This window comes from Rhineura floridana, chromosome 4, assembly GCF_030035675.1.
Source record: "Rhineura floridana isolate rRhiFlo1 chromosome 4, rRhiFlo1.hap2, whole genome shotgun sequence".
Classification (NCBI taxonomy): Eukaryota; Metazoa; Chordata; class Lepidosauria; order Squamata; family Rhineuridae; genus Rhineura; species Rhineura floridana.
Genome location: NC_084483.1, coordinates 14,815,750 through 14,834,761, shown reverse-complemented (window position 1 = coordinate 14,834,761; position 19,012 = coordinate 14,815,750). Strand labels below are relative to the sequence as shown.

The 19,012-nt window shown below is 45.3% G+C and overlaps 1 protein-coding gene across 2 annotated transcripts in view; it reads right to left on the bottom strand.

The window, feature by feature from the left end:
• PLCB4 (phospholipase C beta 4) overlaps positions 1 to 19,012 on the bottom strand; it is a 250,171-nt gene that overhangs the window by 42,853 nt on the left and 188,306 nt on the right. For both annotated transcript variants that reach the window (XM_061622541.1, XM_061622542.1), the window contains 6 exons: positions 18,421 to 18,521; positions 15,641 to 15,676; positions 5,765 to 5,906; positions 5,082 to 5,166; positions 4,732 to 4,856; positions 3,276 to 3,327 (listed from right to left, as the gene is read on the bottom strand). In XM_061622541.1, the coding sequence (XP_061478525.1) occupies positions 3,276 to 3,327; positions 4,732 to 4,856; positions 5,082 to 5,166; positions 5,765 to 5,906; positions 15,641 to 15,676; positions 18,421 to 18,521 (541 nt within the window). The remainder of the gene's footprint in view (positions 1 to 3,275; positions 3,328 to 4,731; positions 4,857 to 5,081; positions 5,167 to 5,764; positions 5,907 to 15,640; positions 15,677 to 18,420; positions 18,522 to 19,012) is intronic.

Sequence of the window (19,012 nt, the reverse complement as noted above, 5' to 3'; positions counted from 1 at the left end):
GGCTTGGTGCACGGCCACAGAGGGGGCAGAATACACTATGTTGTCAGTGTCAATATAATGCAGACTAGTTTAGGCTGATGCAGGTTATCACAGTCTGAGCGCACGGCCACAGATGGGTCAGAGCGTACAGTTCAACTTGTGCGCAGTATGAATAGTCTCAGCACACAGCCACAGCAAGGTATAGTTCAAAAGCAGTTTAGATCACAGCCACAGACTGAAGAGACAGCCACAGAAGTGCAGTGCATACGGCGTAGATCACAGTCACAAACTTGAGAAGCAGCAGCAATAGTCGTGTGGAAAAGAAGCCTTGTATATCTGCAGGATCCTAACTGTCCCACACATACAGTAGCCCTGGCAGCCTGCTATTAGTTAGTACATGAGAGGAAAAGGGGACAAATAAAATGGCGCCCGAGGCAGGCGCGGGAAAATACAAATGAAAATGGCGGGCAATAAAGAAGGGGCAATGGCGGACTGAGGAACACAACTCGATCCGCAGCCGCGGGGCCGATTAGCGAAATCGCGGCACAGAAAATAGGCAGGGAGCAGCTAGGGAGAAATCGCAGCCGCTAGACAGCAGTAGGGAGCAGCCGCAGCCGCCGTCTGCCCAACTGTCGCGGCGTGGAACGCAAGGCAGCGAGCCTCAAGAAAAAACCAACGGACAAAGCCGCAAGAAAGAGAGCCGCAATAGCTGGCTCTCGAGGGGATATGTCAACGAAGCTACCGCCGTGAGGATAGAAGCCTCGGCAAACCCCGGGAAGGAATTGACTCAAAACAGCCAGGAACGTTAGAGAAGGAAGCCACAAGAAGAGGCTCCCGGGGAAGGCTTGGTTGTGACGGCACGAGGCAATCGGCGGGTAGCGCCAGGAGCTGCAGCCGCAAGCTCCCGCTGGGAATGGAGAGAACCGCAGCCGTGGTCTCTCCGATGGCCATAGGACAAAAAACTGGGAAAATAAACGGCCCGGGCCAGGGAGAACCCCCCCAAGGAAGTTCCCCAGGAATGGCAAACAACGTTAGAAACAAGACAGAGGGAAGGGAAAACAGTCGGTAAACACACAAATAACAATACCTCCACACCCTGTCAGACAAATACAAGAACAAAAAACACACAGAGACTTAGCTAAGCTACGCTATAGAATATCAATCTTGTTCGTACGAAGGCAAGAATGAACTGGGGAGTGGGAGGGGCCTGATGCCCCTAGTCTTGACTTCAAAGACATTCTTGCCTTCGCACGATAGGTGGAGCCATTACCCGCTGTGAGGACCGGACTCATATGGAAAATCAGGAGGTGAAGATGCTTGCTTCCAACAGGTAAGCATCATGAGCCTTCAAATTCCTCTCTTGCTCGGATAAAACCTACCCTCTTGTCCCAGAGTCCTTGGTGATTAGTTGTCCCTCTCCCCTCCACAAGCGGTTTTTGAGGATGTCATTTTTTTCACCCCCTGTGTAGCCCAATGGAGACATCAAACACCTGGCTGGACTGTGGTGTCATTTGGATGTGGGCTAGTGGGGCAGAGTGTGGGTTTGAATTTGAATTGGTTCTGAAACGAGCTAAGTCATTTCCAGATTTTTTTTCTTTAGAAGCGGCTCATCTTATTAATGAACCAGTCCAATGTTAGCCAGTGACGGTTTGCCTGTCTCTGTCAGCAGTGGATGCATCATTAAAAAAAGAGGCAAACTACATGTGATGTTCAGTTGTGAGTACTTTCCCCCCTAGTCTTAACACACACATATACCAAATGCCCAGAACAAGCACACATGCAGGGACACACGCACACACACACAAATATACTCATGCAGTTACATAAGCTGAAATCTGGAGTGGAAGACTCACTGAAGTCTTGTGTAGATTTGTGTGTGTTCCCCTTTGGTGGCTTTTCCATTAAACATTCTCCATTGCAATTTTATTTCCATTTCAACATTCAACTGATTTTTAGCAATTAGACAGCACTGACTTCTACAGAAATGTGTACATTACTGATCTGATATACTTCAGTAAAAGTCCAGTAAAAAAAATGAATCTGAATTAAAGCAAAACTTCAGTTGTCTTTTACAAGGCACCTCTCAACTGATCCCTAGCTTAACTGACTGGCAGAAAATTCTTTCCCAATCTGCATTAAGTCACTCATAGCGACTATAAAAACAACTAAGATCATATGCCAAGATGGACCAAGATAATTTTGATCATCTGAATACAGGTGTCTCCAATACCAAATATCGACACCAGTGTGGAATGTGTGTGAAAAGCGAGAAGATTCCTGATTTCAGAGTGGAAATACTGAGGAACAAAGCAGATGTGGCAGCTACATTTGGTGTCTGGTCCATCTATGTATAAAACAGGGAGTGGAAGGTTTAATTTTAATGTTGAAAAGAGTGTGCAGATGAGAAGGCTGAACTCTTATTTGCCTTACCCGGAGTTCCATCACCTGAACTCTCCACTCTAATTCTTGTTCTGATACTGTAAATGAGTAAGTTGGAGAAATAGGTACTATGGCAAGAGACCATGGAAGAGGAGGGCAGAGAGATCAGACCCCTTACTCATGTCCCCCTGTCGATATCAAAACACACACACACACTTCTCCCAACTCTACATTATACATGAACAGAATACACCCGAGGCACCTGGTTGGCCACTGTGAGAACAGGATGCTGGACTAGATGGGCCACTGGTCTGATCCAGCAGGCTCTTCTTATGTTCTTACATGGTTGTTGGCATCCTGGCTCTGAGACACTCATATATTTACATTGGTTTTTTTTAAAAAAAACCTTCTACTTATTATTTTTAAATAAGGTCTTTTTAAATGGTTGTTATTCAATATATTTCAAGAATATGACATATAGTGTAAAAGAACAGATAAATGCAAACTTATTCTGTTCTGTTTTAAATCTCAGTTGATCTTTTGATCTTGTAGTTGTATGCCACAATTCTTCTTCACCATTATTTAAAATTCCCAACCTAAATTTGCTAGCCAACAATTTGTTCTTTCACTGAGGATAACCTTGAACCTGAGGTCAGTGGGACTTCCTTGCAGGTAAGTAAGCATGTGATAAGATTGCAGCCTAAATCTCTTGTCTCTACTATCTTAACTCCCCCCCCTGATATTTAAAGAACATTGTTCCTTAGCCTCTTTAGACTGAACAAGCTATATCTTTCAGCTCCCTTTCAAAAACAGGACAGAATAGAGAATCTAATCTCTACATCCTGTTTTTCATTTGTAGTACATAATTAAATGTAACACAGCTCCACATAATGGCAACAGTTTAAATCATTACTCACCCACATGACCCGTTATATTCAAATTTTCCCTGATTCAATTGCATTGCTAAATCTGTCAAGAGACAAAAATAGTTAAGTACCTCATTCCTGAACAATACTGATCTTGAACAGCCCTCTTAATCTAAGGGAAATATATTGTCCTTCATAGCCAGTTCAACTAAAATGTGTATGCGCTCAGTGAAAATACTGATTCTGAAATATGAAAATGCTTAATCCTGAAAATGGACTGCCTTCAAGTCGATTCCGACTTAAGGTCACCCTTTGAATAGGGTTTTCATGTTAAGCAGATTTCCAAACTGTATCATGTCATGACACGTGCACAAGGGCAATGATGTGGAGCAGCTTCTGTTTCTAGGATTGTTCTTTGTTAGAGCAGAATGTTTGATTTAATTCTAATAGGGTGAGAGGCAAAGACTGCATGAACTGAGGCCACCTACACAAGGGATATTCCCCATCCCCTCACCCTCCACCCCCATGCACATGCTTATCTACTGAGTGGAGAGCAGCACCCAGCACAGACCATGTCTGTGCCTGTGCTAGGCACAGATAGTCATCCAGTATCTGCGTAACTGCACAGTGGTGAACTGGCAGCGCTCCAACAAACAACCTCACAAATCGTCACTGACTAGCATGGCAACCCCCTACACTGGGCCATCCACATGGCAAGTACATTCCAAATGTGGCGAATGTACACACCCTGGGTGGAACAAAGCTATGCATAAGCATTTTTCAGTCACCTGCATATGGAAGAAAAATACAGCAGGACAGCACAAAGAACACTCTAGTGCTGCCTTTCCTAACCAGTGTGCCTCCAGATGTTGTTGGACCACAACTCCCATCTTTCCTGACCATTGGCAATGCTGGCTTAGGCTGATGGCAGTTGTGGTCCAACAACATCTGGAGGCACACTAGTTGGGAAAGGCTGCTCTAGGCAAACACCCATGTGCTAGTTTGAATTCTCTTGTTTTGAAGAGACCCACTTGACCTCCATACCTGCTTGTCTGTCACCACCATTATGGATTATTCCCACTACCTAAATATGAGGTTCTGCCAACTGCAGCTCTCTGGATTCCAGATAAATAAAAGAATAAACAAACAGCACTATGGTTTTCAGCTTCCCCTTCTTTGTCCAACCAATTTTTTTATTAAGTAATGATGCCGTATAGATTGTTCCAGAGAAGTGCCTTGTTTCAAGATGCTGCCTCTATATGTGCTTATTCAACCACATTGATTAAACCTGCAATATAAAAAGGCATGTAGAAACTTCTTCATTTTTGTTTGTTTGATTGCTCTTGATCTTATTGCCTGCCTGATTTGACACACATACATTCTTGTATTTATCCATGTGACGGAACCCTCCAATAATTCTAGGAGCAAAAGCTATGGCATCTGATGGACAGTTACTGCCCAAGCTGCCTTCCTTTGAAATTTATTTTCAGTGGATATGACTGCCTACCTGGGGTCTGGTAGTTGAGTGAGACCATCTGGCATCCAGCGTTCCAGAAAATCTGAGGCATGTAATTGCTGGAATCCACTCTGCCTCCCTTTGGGTATATCCGACTCATTTGCCGTTTATTATAGCTGTTGTTTGTTAAGGAAAATGGAATAACCAGGCAATGTATAGGCTTAATGATCATTTGCTCACATCTTTTTTTAAAAAAAAATATTGCAACTTATGAGGCATTTACCACAGACAATGATCATGCTGTATTTTATTAAAGGGCTGTGCATTGTTTAGCCACAAAGTTGGCTCTGCAGCTGTAATGACAAAACATTCCAATTATCCCTCTCTCCGTGCAAGGATACTTCACAAACTCAATTGCGTGTGTTTTCAAATAACCAAGCCCGACAGATTCATTAAAAGAGGACATATTGTAGTGAATGTTGCGTTCTGGAAAGAAAACAGAAAATTCCCTTTTGTAAAATTTTGGGAGGAGTAAACTGGTGGAATGTCAAAGACCACAAATGAATAAAGTTTAACATCTTGACCCTTGTCCATGGCTTCTGAGTAAAGGAAAGGCAGGGCATAAAAAATCTATCTATCTACATATGAAATGAAACAAGACAAAAATTCAGATCGTGGTTATCTGCCATTCTCTTACCAATTTTATCTTTTCTAAGCAATTGACACCACAAATGTCAGATTAAAAGTCAAAATGGCATGAAATTTGCCATACACTTTTTTTCAAGGTGGAAACAAAGTATTACAAGCAAAACTCAGATATTTATGGCTATCATATTTTACTACAAAGGAACAAGCAGACCAATTAAAAGGCACACAAATAGATCTGCAATATAGAAGTATTCTTCTTTTGCAGATTACTGTACTCCTCGTAATCTGGTGCCTCCATGTGGACAAAGGAAGAAATGAGATGTTAGGGGAAATGCCATGCACGGGAGTTCTGTTAAGTAAGAGAACGGAACTTGAGACGTACAGTAAAGAGTAGGGAAAATGTATTTTATATTAATTTAACCTTTTTTTTAGTTACCTTCTGCCACATGGAAACCTTGAAACTTAACAGGCTGAGCATAGTTGATCAACGTTGACAAGTATGGGTGTATATTAGTTGTGGCACCCACATATTTGTAAGAAGCCATCCATGCTTGCTCATCTTCTGCAGTTATGACACCCTGAAAGCATATTTAGACAAACACAACCATAAGTGACAGCATTTCTTTCTTTGTTTAGTTGGGAACAATTTCAGCCTGGATTTGGTCAGAATTTCTAAAAGTGAGCACAAATGGAAAGTGACACAAAAGAACCCTTCTCTATCATCATTGCATGCACATAATGCTTACATATATTGAAATGTACCATTGGTATCACCTGAAGGGTGATTTTCTTAGGTAGTTCGACATCACGTGGGATATAGCGCCATCTAGCGTCCGAAGGCAAGAATGGATCGAAGTCAAGACCTGGGGCATCGAGCCCCTCCCACTCCAGTTCATTCGTGATGAGACCGAAGTGAGAGACATATCTGAAAAGACATAAAAGGCCAACGGGACTAACAGCAAGGAAACAGTGTCCCAAAACATGACCCAAAGATCGCAAGCATATTAAACAGGTCCAAATTGGTCTTGACTTGGTAAAAAAGTTTAAATATTATAACACTGAAGAGTAATAAGTGGTAAGGTAGCAAAAAAACCCAAATCCTCCAAAAAGGGAGGGCCGTGATGTCGGACTACCTAAGAAAATCACCCTTCAGGTGATACCAATGGTATATTTTCCTTAGGTAGTCTGACATCAAGTGGGATGTACCAAAGCAGCCCCTAATAGGGAGGGACCACCTCTTGGCTACTTAGCAGAAATAACCTGTTGTAAAACACGCCTCCCGAATGAGGCATCAGCAGAAGCGTAACGGTCTATCTTATAATGTCTTATGAAAGAATTTGGGGGAGACCATACAGCCGCTCTGCAAATCTCTGCTAGAGGAGCATTGGTTGCAAAGGCAGCCGTAGTGGCAGCTGACCTAGTGGAATGTGCCGTTATGTTACGAGGCACTGGCAGCTGAAGGGACTCATAGGCCAATGCAATACAGGCACGCAACCAACAAGATAACGTAGAGCTAGACACCTTTTGCCCCAGAGTACGCGGGTGAAAGGATACAAATAAGGAATCCGTTGACCATATGTCCTGGGTGAGAGACAGGTATGTCTTGAGGGCCCTCCGGACATCTAGCGAGTGCCAGGCCTCCTCGAGCGGATGAACAGGATCCGGACAGAACGAAGGCAAAACAATGTCTTGGTTACAGTGGAACGCCGAAATGACCTTGGGACGGAAGGAAGGATCTAGACGTAGTACCACTGAGTCCTTATGGAAAATACAGAGATGGCAGGCCGAGGACAGTGCCCCCAACTCTGAGATTCTTCTCGCCGAGGTGATCGCCACGAGGAACAGGACTTTGAAGGCCAAAAGACGTAAAGGCACAGATGGAAGGGGCTCAAAAGGAGGGCGCTGCAGGGCTTGCAGGACCTTCGATAAACTCCACGACGGAAAGCGATGACAAACTGCTGGCGACAGTAGGACGGCCCCCTTCAAAAAACGTTTGACCAGTGGGTGTGAACCCATAGGAATAGTAGGAGACGTGACGGAGAGAATAGATGAAATGGTGGCGGCGTGGCGGCGTAAGGTGTTAGGTTTCAGTCCCATCTTCAGGCCTCTATGTAAAAATTGCAGTAGATGTTGAACCTTGGCCTGAGATGGTAGAACGTTTTGAGAGTCACACCAACTAGCGAAGGTAGTCCAGGTGCTCTGGTAGACCCGAGAGGTCAACTGCTTTCGAGACGCGAGAATTGTGTCCACAACTTCCTTAGACAGTCCCGAATGAATCAAATGTCCGCGTTCAAATGCCACGCTGTCAGATTGAGCCATTCGGGATCCGGATGCCAAATCGGGCCCTGAGATAGAAGATCTGGTCTGAGTGGCAACCTCCAAGACTCCGTCACTGAAAGGGAGAGCAGGTCGGAGAACCACAGCCGCCGAGGCCAGTACGGTGCTATCAGGATCAGATGGGCCCTTTCGCGTCGCAGCTTCCTGATGGTCCTGCCCAATAGCAGTATCGGGGGAAAAGCATATAGGAGGCCTGCTGGCCACTGAGTCAACAGTGCATCCATCGATTCTGCGTCGTTGTCCAGATACCTGGAGAAGTAGCGAGGTAGCTGGTAATTGTGACTGGATGCAAACAGATCCACCGAGAGGATGCCAAACCGTCGTTGGAGAAGGCTGAACACCATGGGGTGTAGCTTCCATTCTCCCGGGATCACTTCTTGTCTGCTGAGCCAGTCGGCCGGAACGTTTAACACACCTCGGAGATGTTCTGCTCTCAGTGAAAGTAGATGTATTTCGGCCCATTGGAAGAGTTGAGACGCTTCCGCCTGGTGACCTGTGACCTGGTGCCCCCTTGTCTGTTCAGATGTGATTTCACACAAGTATTGTCCGTACAAATCAATACGTGGTCCAGAAGGAACAAGGGTTGAAAATGCCGAAGAGCCAGATGGACGGCTCTTAGTTCCAGCCAGTTGATATTGTGACTTGCTTCTGTGTTGGACCACACTCCCTGAACATACTGGGAATTGCAATGGGCCCCCCATCTGGACAGACTGGCATCTGTGGTGAGTATGGTCCTGTCTGGTTCTCGGAACGGGGTTCCCAGTCTGAGATTTTTGGCCGTAGCCCACCAATGGAAAGAGGTCCACAGAGATGGGTGCAGGTGGACCGTACAGTGGTTGGACGTGGCAATGTCCTGTTGGAAAGGGAGTAAGGCCCACTGTAAGGGTCGAGTGTGGTGCCGAGCCCATGGCACGATGTGAATGGTCGAGACAAACATTCCCAGAGCCCTTGCCAGAAGCATTAAGTCCACCCTCGAACGACATGCGAGGTGTAGAGCCATCTGTGTGATGGCCGTAATTCGATCTGGTGACAAAAAGACCATGGCCTGCGTGGTGTCTAGAATTGCACCCAAATGTTATAATCTCTGAGTTGGTAGTAGTTGACTTTTGTCGTAGTTGACCAGCCAACCATGGGTGAGTAGAGCCGTAAGAGCAGAGTGGACATGAAAGAGGGCCAAATCTCTGGAACTCGCTCGAATTAACAGATTGTCCAAGTAAGGATATATGTGGACTCCCTGGAGGCAGAGATAAGCCACCAGGGTTAGCAGCACTTTGGTGAATACTCGCGGGGCCGGCGAGAGACCGAAAGGCATTGCTCGATATTGGAAGTGATGGGGGCCAAAGGCAAATCACAGGGAACGTCTGTGGGTTGGACAGATGGGCACATGAAGGTAAGCTTCTTTGAGATCTATGGAAGCCAGAAAGTCCCCTTCATGTAGCGCCTCTACAATTGACGCCAGGGACTCCATCTTGAACCGTCAGTATTTCACGAAACGGTTGACAAATTTGAGATCTAGTACCGCTCTCCATGACTGATCTCGCTTGGGAACTGCAAATAGGAGGGAGTAAACCCCTTGTGCTCTCTCCTCCGGTGGTACAGGTTCTATTGCAGCTATGTCGAGAAGATGGGTTATGGCTTCCCGCATGATCCGGCACCTGTCTCGAACTCTGGGTAGAGTGGATGGAATGAACCTGTCTGGAGGGGTCAGCCAAAATTCCAGTTCGTAACCATGGAGGAATAGATCTCTGACCCAAGCGACCCATGGCAGACATAACCAGTGACTTGCAAACATTAGCAATCTGCCCCCCACAGGGAAAGCGTCAGTATTGTCTTCGCTGACGAGCTCCCCTGCCATAAGTTGAAGTTGAGGCCCCTTGACTTCCCCTGTTCTGTGCTCTGGCTTGGAAAGTTGCCTGTTCCAGGATCCCCTGGAGGAGCGGAAACCAGAAGATCGAAAGTCGTGGCCTCGCCCTGCAGGCCACGCTCCTCGAAAGGGCTGAAAGGAGCGATATGGGGTGAAACGTCTGAAAGCCCTACGATCCTCTCTCTTAGAAGTGGCCAATACTGGCCTTCGGCTGTCTTTAGGGTCTACCAAGACCGCCTTGAGGGCTTTGTCTCTGAAGAGTAAAGACCCAGAAAAGGGTGCTCTAGACAAGTTGCCCTTGGCCGTAGAATCAGCGTCCCAGTGCCTGAGCCAAAGGGTACGTCGAGCTACCACCTGTGAGGCTAGAGCTCGCGCGCCCAGCTGGGTGGCATCCAGTGTGGCGTCGGCTATGAAGGCTGCTGTCTTGTGTAATTTTACCAGGCCCTTGCGGAGCTTGACAGGGTCTGGTTCGGGATCATCCAAGAGTTCGTCTAGCCACATCATAGCTGCTCTTGAAAATATGGAAGCTGAAGCAGACGCCTGAATAGTAAAGGCAGTAGCCTCGTGGTTTTTATGCAAGGCGTAGTCCATGCAGCGTTCAAAGGGCTCCTTTGGAAGGAGCGAGCGCGAAACTAAACTGGAGACTGGATCGTCGATGCCTGGAACAAGCAAGCGATTCATAAAGTCCGGGTCCAGTGCATAGAGCCTTTTGGCCATAATGGAAAAGCGGCGTGCCTGAAGAGGATTATCTAGCTCTTCCTTGGCCAGCTTGCCAATGGGGTCCGGCACAGGAAGGTAATGATCCAAAGATTTTGAAGACTTAAGGACTTTAGCACCTTTCATGGGGAGAGTGGTAGATTTGGGCTGTGTAGTTTGAAGGCTCAATGTGCCCAAAGCTCTGTGAGATAGCGGAAGAAAGTCGGCCGCATCAAATAGGCAATATGAGGTGTCCTCCTCGAAGTCTGCCTCGTCACTCCACTCATCCCCTTCCGCTTGAAGAGAATAATCTGGGTCCTCCAACCCAGGGCTGTCATCTCCAATCCTGCCTCTAGCAACGTCAAATGGGTTGGGCAAGGGGAGCGGTACCACATCAGAACAGCCACATGGGACTGGGGCACAGGAAGGGTGCTGTTCGCTGTGCTGAGTCAATGGAGCTGTCTGGACTCTCGACTGATCTGAGAAGAGGCTTAGTATATCTTTCAACTGCATCAGGAATTCAGGAGACATCTGCAGTCCTGGTACAGAGGCAGGTAGTTGCCCTGATAGCGGACCAGCAGGCGGTTGTGCTTGTGGAGGAACAGCAACAGTGGGCTCACTGGGCTGGAGCGGCAGGCTAGATTGTGAGTGGCAGACCCCAGGCTGGTCAGGAAAATCCTCGAAGTCATCCTCAGATGACCCAGCTAGAGAGTGAAAGAGTGCTGTCAAGTGCTCTTGGTTAGCAGCTTCAGAATGTGGCACAGAAATGTAACGCGTGTTTTTGGTGGCACTGTGGCGAGACAGGTGTTTAGTTTTAGCCACGGCCTTGGAGTGCAGCCTGGGCAGTTTTTGATTTGCAGACTTATGATGCGAGGACTTGCAGGGTCTCTTAGCCGCTGCTGAATGTGCATCTGAGTGTTGATCCGCCATTCTGAGCACCCAGCAATGCTATACCAACACACGCACAGAGGTGGGGGGTGCGGTGTGGCAAGGGACTTTCACCACCACACGGTATATATAACACCAACACATGCACAGAGATGGTGGGTGCGGTGTGGCGGAGTACTATCACCAGCACACGCACAGAGGTGGGGGGTGCGGTGTGGCGTACAGTTCCAATATACAGCTGCGGCGCAGATAATTTCAAGGTGCAGTCCAAATATGCAGTTGCTGTGCAGAGGCACTTGTAAAAAAAAGTCCTACAGGCACTTGGATAGTCTGACTAAATAACTGTACAAACAAGTGAAGGAGAACAGAAAGGGCGGGAAAAATGGGCAGATCAAAATGGCGCCCGCGAAAAAGGGCGGGAATTTCAATCAAAATGGCGGCCGGGAAGAAGGCACAATGGCGGGCAGGCAAGGGTTCCTGGTGCTTTAGAAGGCCTGTAACGGCCGCGGCAGTAGTCAGGCAGACAGATAGGGGAGGAGGAGCAAGGGTGAGCTCCAAGCGCAGCATATAAACGATGACGCTCTTTAAATGTGAAAAAGGCTGGGGGGGTTTCTCCCACAGCCACCTGAAGAGCCTCAAGGCAGAAAGAGGCTAGCAGAGGAGCCGCAAAGGCGAGCTCCAACCGCCCCTTGCCGAGGGAGGCCGCCGCCTATCACTTCAGCCCAAGAGCAGCCCCCGCCAAAAAAGCAGAAGTTAAAGGAGCCGCAGCTGCGGCTCTCAACGAAACGAGTGAAAGCTCTAGGCAAAAATCAGGCAAAAAAGGCAGCAGCCTTTTGCAGCAGCCCCAAGCAGCCGCCGCCGAAAAAGCAGATATGAAAGGAGCCGCAGTCGCGGCTCCCGGCGAGGTAAAAAGCGAGAAAAGATGGCTGCCGCCTGGAGGAGGCAGCAGCAAGGCAGGGGAAGGGCTGACGAGAGAGCTGCAGCTGCAGCTCTCAGGGTTCGTCCCAAAAGAGAGGGGAGCCCAATAAAATTAGACGTCACCTACGGTGGGGAGACGTCGAAAAGGAAAAAATACTAAAACACTGGCTGAAAAGAGAGCTGCAGCCGCAGCTCTCAGGGTAGGCTCGACTCTTGGAGACGGGAGCCAAAAGGGAAAACAGCGGCCGCCGGATTCCGTCAAAGAGGAAAAAATACTAAAACACTGGCTGAAAAGAGAGCCGCAGCTGTGGCTCTCAAGGAAGGCTCGTCTCTGGGAGACGGGAGCCAAAAGGGAAAACAGCAGCCGCCGGATTCCTCAGCAAAAGGACCAAAAGGGGGAAACAAAGTGAGGTAAAAAATAAAAATCCCCCCCCAAAATAAGGTCCCAGACAACAGAAAAAGAGAGTGAGGGACAGAAGAAACAAGAAGAATTTTGACAGTCCCACACACTCAAACTTAGCTACAGTAGAAGATCCAAACGCCTCGAAGGAAGGCAAGAATGAACTGGAGTGGGAGGGGCTAGATGCCCCAGGTCTTGACTTCGATCCATTCTTGCCTTCGGACGCTAGATGGCGCTATATCCCACGTGATGTCGGACTACCTAAGGAAAAAGAGTCACACATGAGATCAGATGTCATAATTAACCTATGATTACAGGGCTTTTTATAAAAACATTACTTATTATTATGTCACACCATCACTGTTTTATAGAGAAACTTTGGTAGAGAAGAGGTTCCTGTCCTGTCCTGCTCCACAGTGCTTCCTATCTACATTTAGATAACACTGGAAAGAAGGAAGGCAAGAAAGATATAGCATGGTTAACAAATTGGAAAAGAGAAGAGGAACAAGGGTAATGGGTTGACTGAGAAATGTGAAGCAGTCTTTTGAAACCTTAGGCACACAAGGCCAAAAACCAACCTTTATCTTTAATGGGACAGAAGGGAGTGATAAAGCCTTTATTGTCCCCACCCCCAACCTCTAAAGCAGGAGGAACCTCACATAACTTAGGGACAGGAGAGGCTGAAATCAGGATCACGCTACAGACAGAGTAGAGCAGCCTGCATTTCTGTTTACATTTTGCCTGCATTTACGATTTTTATGTTCTTTCTTAAGATCCAAGTTGGTGGGACATCCACTCTAGGGGGATTGTATCTACCCTTTTGTTCCTTCTGGCTCTTTTGGCACCAAGGCCTGCACCACATTCCATCTCATCCCATCCAAAACTCTTGACTTGGAACACTGGCTACATGAGTGATGACAGCCCCCATTCTGTGCGGCTACTCTCTGCATCTAATATCCACCCCCAAAGATGATGCCACAGCTGCACCTGCCAAAATGGACACCTGCAAAAATGGTCACCTCAGTGTTTGCAGAGACCCTCATTTTCTTCCCCTTGTGTCAGGAGAGGGTGAAGGTGGCTTCCAAAGCCATGGCTATTCTTCATCCCTTACCTGCTTGAAGGTGGACAGAGCACAGGGAACTCCGTTGCAACCCTGTGTGCTGCAGGAAAACCTATCATCCCTATGATGACAACAAAAAACACAGAACTCTCTCTCCCCGAGCCATGAAATAATAGTTTCTATATTTCTGTGATACCACTCTTGATGGTGGGCAGGCAGTAAAGGGGGAGAGGAGAAGGGGATGCCCACATGTATGGCACGGCACTCAGACCCAGTAAGTCTGTTTTGAAATAACTTACAACCTTCAGGTATCATGCATATATTAGTTTGATCCAAAGAACCATTGGCAGAAGGGAAGACGGCCTCTAGCACTGTCCTGCCTATAAAAGGTAGGTTCTACAGCAGACTTCATGTTCTCACTTGTTCCAAGAGGTTGCACAAGCAGAGGAAAACCTTTGGATGTACAGTTTTCTAATGCAATGCTGTAGATGAGGTGAAAAACAGCCCTTCTGTGAGTAGAAGAGTGATGGCTGTGCTCAGCATGCTTCTGAAAACCAGTTGCCGGAAGCCTCAGGAGGGGAGAGTATTCTTGCACTCAGGTCCTGCTTGCGGGCTTCCCCCAGGCACCTGGTTGGGCATTGTGAGAACAGGATACTGGACTAGATGGGCATGATCCAGCAGGCTCTTCTTATGTTCTTATGTTCTTAAGAGGCCTTCTGCATGCGAAAGGGATACCTCTGGAGTGAACCAAAAAGTACCCTTTATTTATGATGGATGTTATTCTAGTTCTATTTTGTTGTAAATCACTTAAACATCTGTGAATATAGCTGATTCATAAATATTTTAAATAAATAAATCCATTGTAATCTGAATATTAATTACCATCTGAAAATGGCAGCCTCCACTGACAACTCCACTTTGAGTAGGGACATGTGCATATTGCAATCCAGAGACTGCAAAAAATCTTGGAATTCCCCCCCTTAGTTACCACAGAATTGTTACAAATACTATCTATTGGTAATACTATTGTCATACAAAACTAGGTACTAATGGCCACCAAGATTCAGTAACTATTTCCGTCACATAAGTTTCTGACATCAGGTGGTTTCTAAGGTTAGAACAAAGAGCATCAGCTTCTTCCTCCACCCCACCCCCACCAATAACCAGTCCCTCCCCAGTAATACATTTAATGTAATAATCCATTGCATTGCCTCTCTCCCCTAATAAAATGGCATAATTTTCCTAATATATTCTAGCTGCCATTGAGTATCTTCACAATAGCCAAGAACCATTACATTAACTGCACTGAGAATTTGTACCCTACATCAGAAAAAGGACTACGGGGTGAGAGATAGAACAGATGTATAAGCCTATAAAACAGATAAAGGCTGTTTAGAAGTCCATATTCTTCTAAGTAAGCAAAATATGGAAAGAAAGAACAAGCTTCAAGTTTAGTATTTTCCTTGCTATTTCTGCTGTCTGAGAATTAGTAATCAAATATATGCATCCTGTTGAAATAAAATCAGGGACACACAGGAGCAAAAGTTGTGCCACAGCTTTTGTTACTGAACTAAACTGATGATTATGGCATAATAGCAGACCATTTTGGGATGTCAAAGTTGTTGAAGACCGAACTCTGCTAGCCCCATAAAAAATGGGATGAGGCAAACACTGAGTAGGCCTAGGAATTAGAAGAACCTTGATAGTAGGGAAATATGGAGAAGGTTGATGGGGAACAGAGGTTCAAGCGAAGCACTTCTAGAAGAAAGTTTAACATGCAACCACCACCACCCCAACTAAAAGAAAATAAAAAAGGAAGAGAAAGCCAAAATAGAGGGGGATATGAAGAGATGGGAAGTTAGAACAGTTTATAACTCCAATGAACTGACTATGTAAACATCTGCATCAAGCTAAGATAGAGGACACATGCAAGCCATCCAGCATTCAACTATCCTACAAGGTAGTTGGGTTTGCTACCTGCTATAAAGAGAGAACCATTATGACAATTAAAAATAATCTATTCCTGAGGAATAGCTAAATAAAGAGAATACTTAAATAATGCAGGGAGGTAAGAATGCATTCTATGAAGCAGTTTTGTTAGATGCAGAAAAATAAAAATGGGAAAGCTATATAATATCCAGTGGGTCACCTTTTTATTGTTTTCTTGTTCAGAATCGTCCACGGCCTAAGGGGAAAAATACAGATATTATCCAAAGAAGTTGCAATATGACACTCATAACTCAAAGGAGGGGAAACCAAAAAGCAGGAGAAAGTGCTAGGCATCTCATATGGTGGTGACCCAACTCCAAGAATCACTGGATGAAAGTGATTTGACCCCTTTCAGTCTCTGACTTCAAATCTGGTTTTGGCACAGAAATGGACTTGGTTGCCTTAGCTCTAAGCTGGGAACTGGACAGAGGGAGTGTATATTTGTATTCCTGTTGACTCTGCTGGATTTCTCAGTTGCTTTCAATACCATCAACCATGTTATCCTTCTTCACTGGCTTGATGGGATGGGGCTTCAGATGGTCTATCTTGCAGCAGCTCCAGTCCTTCCTTGCAAGTAGGTTTCAGGAGCTGGTGCTGGGAGATCTGTGCTTAACCCCTGCAGGAGTCAATCTCATCCCCATTGCTTTTAACATCTACATAAAACTGCTTGGGGGAGATCACTGGGAAGGGTGCAGGGTTGATTTTCATTAGTATGCTGAAGATACTCAACTCTGTGACTCCTTGCCTTCTTATTCAGGGGCAGAGGGCACAAAGATTCTGAACTGGTATCTGGAGAAGATGAAGGGTTGCATGAGGAAAACACACTGAAGTTATATCTGGACAAGACGTGTTTTTGGTCAGGAGACCTACTGGTCTAGGGATAGGATGGGGTTTCACTCTACTTGAAAGATCAGGTTCCTAGCTTTGTGGTAATTCCAGGACCTGTTGTAGGAACACAGAGGGGGAAATTAACTCCAGGACCTGGCCTTGCTACTAGATGGTTAGGTAGTGGCTGTGGCCAGGAGTGCTTTTGCCCAGGTTAGATTGGTGTGCTAGGAGCACCCATTCCTGGTACAGTTTGACTTGGCCAAGGTCATATATGCATTATTGGACTACCTAACACACTCTGTGTGAGGCTGCCCTTGAAAGCCATTCAAATATATCTGTTGGTGGAGAATGCCACTGATAAAATATTGACCAGGGACAAGTATTGAGATCATGCAACTCCTTTATTGTACCAATGCTGCACTAGCTGCTGGTTTCTTTCTGAGTACAATTCAAGGTGGTGTTTATCAAACTTAAAGCCTTAAAATGGTTGAGACCTAGGTACCCAAGAGCCTTTCTCCCCCATGTGAATCTGCCTTCTTTTAAAATCAGATGACGTAGCCCTCTAGCATGTGTCAGTGGCTTCTGAGGAACAGTTCATGGCAATGTGCAAGGGGGCATATTCTGCAGGTGACTGATGAGTTTTCTTTTTCATCAAGGCTTTGATTCAGTTTCTATTGTTATCTGCGAATTATGGCACCATAGACTTTTTTTTAATGCTGTTTTTATTTTGGAGATGTGTTTGGTATTTACTTGCTTATTTTAATGATTGGATTATTGTCATTTTTACTTTTGCTGTTTATTACATCTTGTGAGTCATGTACAGCATCTCCACTGGAGGTGAAAAGCAGGACAGAAATGTCAGTATACATTTTTTAAAAATAATTAAATATATCCTTTCCACTGGATGCACGTGTACCCCTCATGCATAAGTTATAGCTCCTGTTTAAAATGTTTGCAGAATATACTGACGCTTAAAAGCACAGTGGTTCACAATATGGTGAAGGGAAGGCCCTCTTACAGAAGGGCGGGGGAGGAGAAGCAAGATCAGAAATCATAACACATTCTGGGGTCCAGATGATTGAAACTGCTGGAAGAAACACAAATGAACTGAAGCTGCTTAGTACTACATTTTTAAAGTAGCCATTGTTGAGGGGGAGAAAATCAACAAGAAACTCTTATCTGACCAAAGAGATTCTACAATTGCTTGAAACATATACTGGATAAATGTATAGGGCAGCTACCTACAATTCTATCCCAGACACTGCAAAACAAAGGCTAAGACCTGAAGACACTGCCTTGGAATATCTATCACATAGTTGATTATTGGGGGAGCAAAGCAGTCAACCCAGATCACAACCAAGGATAGCCTACTAACTGGAGGAAGTTATGTGCCATTTGGTTCATTAAGTAAATACAAACACACTACCGTACAAGGAGCTCAATGCTACCTGAACATCCAAAGAAAGCAAAAAAAGAGCACATGAAATTTAAAACGTTTTTTGCATAGCAAGGAGGGTTTCTACTGGTGCAGCTGCTGCATTAATATTAGAAGACAGCTGGGGAAGGAGCTAGAATATCAACAGGAGCAACAGAATTCAGATGTTTCCCTTGGACATGCAAGGTTTGATGTGCTTGCTGCCCTAGTACATTGAAATGCTGGCTGAGGCGGATGGGAGTTGTAGTCCAACAACATCTGGAGGCACACTGGTTGGGAAAGGCTGCTCTAGTCTATCAGCAGCAACTAGCAATGAAGAGAACCAAACCCTTTCTTTATCACTTTGACCCAAATCATATACACCAATGGACAGTGCAATGTGCTCAAGATGTGTGATGCAGCCTTCTTTGAGTAAAAACTACTCTAGTACATCAAAGGGGACTATCTCAGGTACAACTTTAATACATTAAAGGGGAACTGTTCTGAATAAGAATTACATTTTTTCCCATTAAAAAGGCTGACATTGCCATACATTTAAAATGTCAGTAGTTGCATAAGGAAGTTCTTAAATATTTTGCTACTTAATAATTAATAAGCCCGGTGATCCGATTCTCTTGGCCATGTATATGAATGAGAAGTTGTCAACTAAAAAACATACATTGGAAAAGTTATCCTACCTTTTTCACACTGTTGACCACAGATTCTTTTTGGCTCAAGTCATCTGCAGAGAGTTCACTTCCAAATTTGTACTCTGGATGGGCTTCTTCTTCTTGGTCACCTACATTAACAGTGCAAAGAAGGAATAAGATATTAGAAAACAATGAGAGACAGCCCGCTCAAAAAACAAAAAAAGCCAAGCAGAGGCTTTTAAAACCAGAGGCTTTTAAAAGGTATCAGGAAGGCTTCTAAGCAGTTTTACTAGTTTTTATCTATAAAAGTCATCTTTCAGTAAGCAGAACTCAGCAATACTTAAAATATGGATTCAAGATAGCTCTCGAAGCAACTCAGAATTTAGACCTTGGTAACTCTTTCTCTTCTCAGTTGGCAATTACTGATTATCTGCTCTACTCATCTAGGCCTCTTAGATTACAAAGGCCTATGATCTACACATCACCTTAGGATTCAGCCATGAGTGAATTTTTTATGAACTCCCTGGATTTTTGCACATATTCATGGAATTTAGAGACCAAATATAAAACTTAGAAGATTTATTCTAGAAGTGAATGTTCACCTAAAGCATATTACAGTAAAATTAAAGCTGTCAAGTCA